At 39.8% G+C, this 9,800-nt stretch overlaps 1 protein-coding gene across 1 annotated transcript in view; it reads right to left on the reverse strand.

The window, feature by feature from the left end:
- Window positions 1-3,245, reverse strand: part of SRGAP1 (SLIT-ROBO Rho GTPase activating protein 1) — a 67,369-nt gene extending 64,124 nt beyond the window's left edge. The window contains exons 1-2 of the mRNA XM_054987887.1: window positions 3,077-3,245; window positions 465-627 (exon numbers count right to left, since the gene is read on the reverse strand). Coding sequence (XP_054843862.1) covers window positions 465-627; window positions 3,077-3,219 — 306 coding nt within the window. The 5' untranslated portion in view covers window positions 3,220-3,245. The remainder of the gene's footprint in view (window positions 1-464; window positions 628-3,076) is intronic.
- Window positions 3,246-9,800: the final 6,555 nt, after the last annotated feature.

Here is a 9,800-nt window from a genome sequence, read left to right on the forward strand (position 1 = left end):
CAATAATAAAAATCTCTTAATATCATGTGAAACTCAGTTTACCATTCTGGATCTTATACCTTCCTGTCAGAAAATTAAATTAAGCTGTTAGCAAACTGTATAGCACAGAATGGAGAAGTCTTGTCAGAGCTTTTTCAATTCTATGCCATGAGTGAAATTCAAGTAGTTTAATAACAGAATATTCTTCACATTTATGAACTTTTTTTCTATTGGAAGATAACACAATATAACTTGCACTAAAGAAGTGTGGTTCATTTACCCTTCTTTTATTTAAAACACTGCAGCTGTTGAAAAAGCACTTTTCTCTCTACATTTACAGTAAGAAATGTCATAAGGGACTTGGTAATAACACTGAAGTAAAATGTTATTATATTACCAAGTCTCCTACAGAATATTCATTTAAAATTTATGCCTTTTAGCCACTCTCATCTCAAAAAGAAATCTGAGAAATCATGATATAGTACCTTCTTGAACATCCTGGTGGAATCTTCACTTATCTGCATAAAGCGCATTATGACGTTGTTCAGGTAGATATCACTCAAAGTTGCATGGTCCTTACTTTCCCGTCTCACTTGATTGAGGAGTAAATACCAACAATTTACTGGTGATAGCAGATTCTGGTCTTTCCTAGTAAACACGGATATTTTTCCATTTAATGATTTCCTAACACTCGTTTAATTATCCTTTAGTGCTAACAGTCAAGATCATTTAAGAATGACAAAAGGGAATATCTTTTCAATATATATTTATGGATGAAGTGGGGATTCTGAGTCCCTTTAATAGTTAATATGTTCTAACCTAAAATGTTATAAATATCTCTAATTAACAGGGAGTTTCAGAGTGCGACTTTGTGCACATTGCTAGTAATAATAGCCAAAAACAAACGTGCAGCATTTTTAGGATAATATATAACAATCCACATTGTTGTGCTCTCCATTGTCAATAGCACTCATATCCACACAGGAAGTCAACAACAATAGAAAATAAGGACATGGCCAGATGGCAAGTCCTAGAGTTTCCAGCTGAGAGTTATAGCATACAACTGGAAGGATAGGAAGTATCTCAGGAAGACAGGACATCCCAATATTCATAGGGGGAAGCGAGCTGTATAGACTGAAAAGACAAACGTGAGCACAAGATGACACAACAAGCAGATGGACGGTGCGTCATGCTTCTGCTTTCATCACTTCCACTACACTGCATCATCTCCTCCAAACAAGTGTCCCTTCAGACATTACACTGAAAGAAACAGCATGAGGCAGCCTCCCATTCACTTGTTAATGCTTCTTGTAAAGTTCAAGTCATTCTGTGCTTTTGTCCTATCAGCAATGTGAACTACAAAAGAATCAGTGCTAGCTAGCTGAAATGTTCTGAGTATTTCAGATGCTGAAACAAAGTCTACCATCCACCTAAAATAAAGTTATCTGAAATATATGAAGTTAAGAGATAGCAGAAGAATCCACCTTTCTTGAGCAATGAATCTTGTTGAACTTTAGAAGTTATTTTTCGACATGACCTTAATTTGCTGGAGTCCAAAGAAGAAAAAAATGTTCAAACCATTACTGCAGTAACTCACAGATGAATTATATGTTAAAGATTTGAGACCAATCTTTAAAATGCCACAGAATTTAACTGAAAATATTCTGTTCAGCACTGATTAATATTAAATGGCAGGCATATTTTGAGGGGAAGGGATTATCTGCAGTTTTATTTTGTTGATTCTAAATTGTGATTTTTTTGAAATTGTGACTCATAAGCTGTCTTGAGCCGCAAGGGAAGACAGGATATAAATATTTAAATAAGTAAATAAATTTCTAAGTTGTCTTTCCAGGGACCCAGCTGACTAAGGACTTATATGGTACATAAATTAAACACAGAGACGTTTGCAAGCAAATTTTTATAGGACTATGTGAAGAATTTGTTTGGACCTTGCTGTACTAACAGAATATTAAGGATACCTATATATTCTTAATGCAAGTTACAGCCTAAATTTCCTTGTTATATTATTAAAATTAGACCTTGGTGGTTGTTTTCAAGTATGTCTGTAATAAAATAACAAGGGTTTTTATGAGCATCCACATATCCTACACTAAGTTTTGAACAAGTTATTGACTGCAGAAACAGTGTTCACTTAATGGTGACATGGATCAATACACCTGAATTAGAAATGTGACTCTAACAGAGAAGAACTTACTTTGCAAGTGCCCAGTGTCTAAGGTTGCCAGGCCCCTTAAGCAACCATCAGGAGTTGCTTAAGCATGGGTACTTACTGTTCTTCATTCTAGCACATGCACTAAAGCACCCAAGCGATAATGTCACTTCCGGTTACACTGGAAGTGATGTCATTGCACCAGGGCCAGTTCTTAAAGAACTGTATTTGAGGCTGATTCTTAAAGAACTGGCCTTTGCATGATGCCATTGCTTCTGGTGTAACATGATCAGCTGGCAGAAAGGCAAATCGCTAGGAATTTGCCCACCGCCTGCATGCACCTGGAAAGCCTACCTGCATCTCATTTAAACTGGGCATGTACATGTGTTGTCCATTTAGCATGTCGAGAGATCGGTAACCCAGTTTAGCTACCTACCTCTTGTGTAATAATGCTGCAGATACAGTAGCTAAGGTCCCAGTTTAAATTAGACATTAGATTCAACATCGTACGGGTTATTTTCTTCTTGTCTACCAGTTTCATCTTTAACTCAAGTTTCAGACTTGAACATCTCTAAAATGCAAATCATATTAACAATACAATCCCATGGAGAGTTAGACTGGAGTAATGGTCATTGAGACCATAGTATGTATGGGAATGTACTGGACCAGGGCACTCCTGAACAAAGTTACACCTTTCTAAGTCCACTAAAGTCAATGGGCCTAGAAAGACGTAATGTTTTTAGGACTGTACTAAGTTACTTCCCAGTGGTATGAACAGCACCAACTGATTTTAAAATATTCTTGTACACTAAAATTCTAAATACGAATTAATAAAAATACTGAATTAATAATACTGTACAAATTGGGGCTTTTAAACAAAATAACCTTTTTAAACAAAACGGAATGGTATAAGAAATTTTAGCTTACTTATATTGCTGATGGTCCTTGGTACTTCTTGTTTTTGCCATGAACCTTTCTGCTAATTTTTCTAGATTCCGAGAGTATTCAGTCTCTATTTCTGCTTTTTTACGGAAGAAATCCTGTAGATCTTGAAGAAGCTGTACCCGCATCTCAGTTTGCTGTTCCAAACATTTCTGTTGCTCTATCAGCTGAGCTCGAATCTCTGAGAAGAAACACGCAACATGAGAAGCTGAGAAAGCTGGTAAACGTATCTATTTATATACTCATGTGGGACTGCCCTTGAAGATTATTCTGAATGTTCCACTGGTTCACAATATGGCAAACTATTTATTAACTGACAATGGACAAAGGAAGGAGCTCAAGGGTTAGCATCATCTTGGCATGCAAAAGATCTCAGGTTAAATCCCTAGCACCTTCAGTTAAAACCAGATTAGGTATTATATGAAACAGCTCTACCCAAGTTCCCTAGTGACAGTCAGAAGAGATAACACTGTCCAATGACCAAACTCAGTATAAAGCAGCTTCATGTGTAACATACTGTATTTGTCTGAAAGAGTTTCTCTGTTGCTATACAGTTTTCAGACACAATCAAATTGCTAGCAACAGCCTGGGTCTAGCCACAAAATAAAACACTATCCTGTGAACAAAACACCCTGCCCTATGACATTGCCTTATTATAACACTGTGATGATGATGATGATGATGATGATGATGATGATGATGATGATGATATTTGATTTATATACCGCCCTTCTGGCCAACTTAACGCCCACTCAGAGAGGTTATGATTATTATCCCCACAACAAAACACACTGTGAGGTGGGTGGGGCTGAGAGAGCTCCTGGAAGCTGTGAATGCCATGATGAATGCTATGTTCATTAATAAGTTAAGCTAGTCACTACGAGGAACAGGGCTTTCTCTGTGGTGGCCCTCATTTTGCTGAGCACTCATGTTTTCTGAAGATGGTGAACTGCCTTGGGGTCCTCTCATGGGTCACAAGGGGGGGGGTGTAAAGAAATGGCAAAGATTGCAACCTAAGAACCTCTATGCAAAGTCAAGTTAGAGTTCTGGAACAAGCTGATGCAAATGCCTGACTAGAGATTAAGAGAGAAAGCAGTACTGCCATGTTCCATGTCTTTCTCCTTCCCTTCCTTGTAATCTCTAACACAAACATTATGTCATCACTTTACATCAATTGGTAGCTGGCAGTGGAGTGATACATACAATAATGTCATGTCATACATTGTTCCTCTTGGATATTATAAAACAAAGAGGGAGAAGAGACACACCAAGTTTGGCTTGGCCCTAAAGTGAATGAAACATGTTCAGTAATGATACTTGGTGAACTAGGGTTTTTTTATCTAGAATGGCAAGAGGCAAAAAAGGCATGCTTGATACTCTGGGATATAGTTTCCTGCCAGCTGGCACACACACGTTGACATCTGGTAACTTTTGTTCATTGGTCATATTTCTGTAACGCTGGAGTACTAAGTACTTCTCAGATTATGAAATCACCTAAAATAAAACTGCTTGGAGTGCTGTTGTCATAAAACATACTTTGGTCTATATTTCTTTTCAAACACAAATGGAACACCTCAGGGAACTATCCCCTGTCAAAAGCTATGATTCCAAGTACTGAATATTTATACTCTCCCCTACATTAAAACATCAGACCAACAATAGCCAAATCAGTTATATCTGCAAAATGGAATAAAAAAAACCTACCTACAATTTTTAATTGGCAAGATCACTTTTGGGATTATTTTATTATGGAAAAACTTTCTGACCAATTAGCCCGACTCGAAAACCAAAGCTATACATCCCACCTATTAGAATAATGGTTTCCAATTTTGGAATTTCTAACAAGAAAGGATTCTGTGTTACAAGCTTCATCAAACAGGAATATTACCATACGTTAGCATACCTTTGATAAGATTTTTTAATATTATTCAGTGAGCTAGCATTTAAAAGTTTAAGTAATTATGTACAATTGGATATGGAGATGGTAGCTAAAATTACCTGCTGTTAGATTTGTCTGTTTACTATTTTTTTGGTATTGTTTGTTTATCTTGTTAATAGTTTTAAAAATTTTAAATGTTGAATAAAATTTAATTTTTTTAAAAAAATCAGACCAGCATTAACACTGAAAATATAATAATTTTGCATCATATGTTCATAATGCAGAAAAGTCAGAAAATAACAAGGATTTAACAGTAGCAAGCAAATGGATTCGGTTTCGTTTTCTCAGCCATGCCGGACGCTCCTCTCGGCTGGTCCGGGAGGAAACGACCGGGCACCCTGACCGGGCGGCTGATCCGCAAGGATTAGCCCCCAGGACTCCCAGGGAGGGAGCCAGGGTCCGGGACGCGGCGGGAAGAACTCCCCGAAATCAATGCGGGGAGGGAATTGCCCGTTTGTCCCTATGGAGGCCGGCAGATGTGCGCGGCGCCTCGAGTGCCGCCGGGCAACGAGAAACGGCAAGTAAAAGAAACAGGCGGAAGCCTGTAAACAAGCGAATCCCTTCTGTTCTACAAGCGTTTGTGAAGGAGAGGTTGATCTGAAGAAGACTCGCTCTTCCCCTTCGTGGAGTTCCAGAATTTTGTTGGCGCCCCCCCCCCCCAAAATGGCAGCAAAGAAGCAAAGTCCCGCTCTCGGTAAGTCAATCTCGGCCACCTTGCAGAAAGGGGAGTCGCTCGAAGAATTGGTGCGCAGGGCGGTGGTGGAAGCCATAAAACCCTTTGTTGACAAGCTGAACGAAACTGATCAAAGGGTGGGCTTAATTGAAAGCGAGGTGAAAACCATTAAGGCAGCAGCGGGGGGGGGGCAGAAAAGTCTGCTCTGGAAAGTGCGTCACTTGTGAAGGCTACAAAAAAGGAGCTGAAGTTGGTGGAGAACCAACTGATCGGGCTACAGGTGGAACGAACGCAGACAATTTTGCGTCTCCAAAACGTGAAAGAGGAGGAAAATGAGGATCTGTGGGATTTGGTCTCGGAACTACTGGCGACACCCGCGAGGACGACTAAAGAAGAGGTTAAAAGCGCCATTTTGGAGGTCCGTCGGGCTTCTTCAAAATATGCAACAAAGCGACAGTTGCCTCGTGAGATTATTATTGACTTTTCAACTAAAAAGATTCGGGACACCATCCTATATAACTCATACAATGCGGATTTGGACTTTATGGGTTTGAAAGTCAAGATTTTGAAGGACGTTCCATTTCTAGTCCGGAAACGGCGTTTTAAATATAAAAAGTTTGCAGCTCTTCTGAGGGACCATGGAATAAAGTACAAATGGTTATTCCCGGAAGGAATATGGTTCAGATATGAAGATCAGGCCTATAAGATATTATCAGAAGATCAACTAAAGGATTTTGAGAATAAAAACCCAGAACTCTGCTGCACCAAGAACGAAGAAAAGGAGGAGCCGGAGGGGGGGGGGGAGGAGGAGAGCATCGCAACAGCAGTTGCACAGAGAGAATTGCGTCCGGGACCCAGAAGGGGGAGGAAAGTTTAATCAGAATTTGAAATGTTTATTCTCTGTATGATTAACCACTCCATCATTATTCTATGGAGCTATTTTTGTATTATGACAGTATGAAGGGAAACATTGAAGTGTAGTGTTTAGTGTTTGTAGTTCATTCCCCCCCCCTTTTTCTTTTTCCACTCCCCTTTGTCCCTTCCCTCTTCCCTTTCCTTGTGATAGTCTGGTGTAGTGTTTTGTAGTTATGAAAAATAAAAAAAATTTATAAATAAAAAAAAAACAGTAGCAAGCAAATAGTTGCTTATACTGCTGCATTTCAAAATCTGTTAATCTGTAACAGAAAGAAGGAAAAAATGGTTTGGCACTTTTAATAGTGTAGGCCAGGGGTCACCAAACTTTTCTTTATTGAGAGCAACTTCTGAGTAATGGAAAATATCCTGAGCTTCCCCCCCGCCCCCCCCGCCCCCATCCCAGCACATTACCAAGTTTTGTTCTGCTCAAGAAACAGAATGAGGACAAGGAAGAGCACCAGAAAATAAACTATTGTCTAAGGAGGAGTGCAGAAAAATCCCATGAAATAAAATGTTTTTAAAGAAGCCTGGAGAGCAAATTTTTTTGTGATCTTTTTTCTGGGTCTTCCAGCGTGAGCTGTTTTGCAACTGCTTAGATCTATAAAAAATCTTGCCGCAATAATTTCCAGTTTAGGCTACAGTCTTCTACAGATTGCTTGATCTACAACAGCCTTACTAAATTCAACTAGATTGCCTGGAGTAAGCAGGTTATATACAGATTGTAGCTTTTGTTTCTCATCATGTTTAGGCAGGGTTGCCAGCTCCAGGTTGGGAAATTCCTGGAGATTTTGGGGAACAAGCCTGGAAAGGGCAGGGTTTGGGGAGGGGAGGGACCTCAGTGGGGTATAATGCCATAGAGTTCACCCTTCATGCCAGCCATTTTCTCCAGGGGAACTGATCTCTGTTGCCTGGAGATCAGTTATAATTCTGGGAGATCTCCAGCTACCACCTGGAGGCTGGCAACCCTATGCTTAGGGGAGGCAACATTTTGGTCATCAGTGGTACCTGATTTTTCTTCTAGACCTGTAATTGGCTTAGTGTTGAGGTTAAAATGTTGGTTTAGGAACTAAGTGCATTACAGTAGTCAAATCTTGATGTTTCTTTATTGGCTTTGCAATCCCACCATGTTCTCAATATTTGTGCTAGGATCTATGGGGACTTTTTGCGTTATTACTAGAAAAGCAAGTTAAGGCAGCCACAAAAAATGCTTTCTACAACCTCACTCTAGCCTGGAAGATAGCTTCCTACCTCGACATGGCCGATCTGGCCACCTAGGCCCACTCTATGGTAACATCAAGACTTGACTACTGTAATGCACTATACATAGGTCTCCCCTCTAAGTTAACTAGGAGACTCCAAAACGCTTCAACTCAGCTGTTAGCAGGAGCGAGCAGGAGCATGAATATCGCTCCCATCCTGCAGTCACTCCATTGGCTACCTATCAGTTACCATGCTCAGTTCAAGGTATTAGCTATCACATACAATGCTCTTCACAGCCTTGGTCCAGCATACCTATGGAACTACCTCTCTCTCTATGTTCCTCCATGGCAGCTTCGCTCATCTGAACAGGGTCTCCTACAGGTGCCACCCTGCACATGGGTGAAATTAACAGCTGCCCATACACGTGTATTCTCTGTGGTGGCCCCTGTCCTATGGAACGACCTGCCCATTCTCCTGGCCTTCCACAAACAATGCAAAACTGAATTATTCAAAAGGGCTTTTTACACAGATAGGAGGGCTGTATTGTAGGAGATGATCTCAAAGAGATGCCTTATTAATGAGTTAGGGACCACAGACTTTACCACTATGTTGTCTTACATGCTATCTATTGCTTAATTATGTGCTCCTATGTACTGCCGGTTGCTTTAAGTATGACTCTACAGAGTAGATCTATGTTAATGTCAGTCCTAGAATTGTATGTTTTGTTTCAGCATTTCTTAACTTTGTATTGGATTTTTGCCAATGTTATGTCTTTGTAAACTTGTATTTATTTACCCTATGCCATTGTTTATTGAAATGTCCTTGATATTGACTGTGCTAATCTCACACTACGTAATCCGCCTTGAGTGTCAGTGAGAAAGGCAGACTATAAATGATATAAATAGTATTATATGACATATAATATTTATCTCCATTTTCCCAAAACATCACATCATTTCAAAGAAAGAAAATCAAGCGGAAATAGCACATGCACACATGTAACATATCCCCTTCTAATGGTTCTTGTATCAAATATCGTCTCCTTTTGAGCTGTTTGGGTTCTGCAGGGTACCCATGACAAAACAAGCTCACACCTCATTCTGGGTACTTCCAACCATGGAAAGAATGCAGGGTTTCAACATATATAAGAAGTCCCTCACACCATAAGATCTATGAAACTGTTCGAAGGATGTAGTTTAAGAATGTTATGAACCCCATGGCCTCCTATCTGCCAGAGGGTTTTCAAACAATGGGTAACTCTAAATAATATAATATAAAATAAAAAATTTAAAAATGCTCCATTTGAATTTTTGGACTGGATCCAATGAGCTGCAAATGTAATGATTTAAGAGAACGAGTCTCTCTCCTTTTCTCCCTGCATTCCCTGAGAAACTATTCCGGAGGGAGAGGGGAGCTTGAACGGAACTTCCTCTTAAGGAACTTCCTCTTATTAGAAATCACCCTCACTTCACTTGGACAATATCTGCCTCATTAGTACTCTGTCTGTAACTCTGCTGATCCCCCATCCAGGTGTAAAATTCCTGCAAGATATCCCCCTATGTTCGTGGGGGGGGGTCACTCCCTCCCTCAACATGAGAAGCATTTTGGATGGCACAGGAGGCTGCAGAAGTAAATAATATAAATCCATTTTGTGAGCTTCTTCTATTCATGGTTCACAGGATCCACCCCACTGTGTTTCCACCCAGAAATGATTGTTTTCTCTTTTGGTATTTAACAGATGCTGAAATAAAAATCAATACTACCAAAGTCGGTATTTTAAAATACATATACAAGATATGTAGAGCCCCAGGGAACTGAAGTTTACTTGAACTTCCAATGTTGTGCATCTCTCCTCTAAATCACATTGCAGCCATTCATTAATTAGATCCTCTCTTTGTATAGTTGAGGATGAGAACAAAAAGAAAAGATGGTGTGATCGAACAGCTCCACTGACCTGTGACCACTGCCCCTTCTTGCCCTTT

This window comes from Eublepharis macularius, chromosome 9 (genome assembly GCF_028583425.1).
Source record: "Eublepharis macularius isolate TG4126 chromosome 9, MPM_Emac_v1.0, whole genome shotgun sequence".
NCBI lineage: Eukaryota > Metazoa > Chordata > Lepidosauria > Squamata > Eublepharidae > Eublepharis > Eublepharis macularius.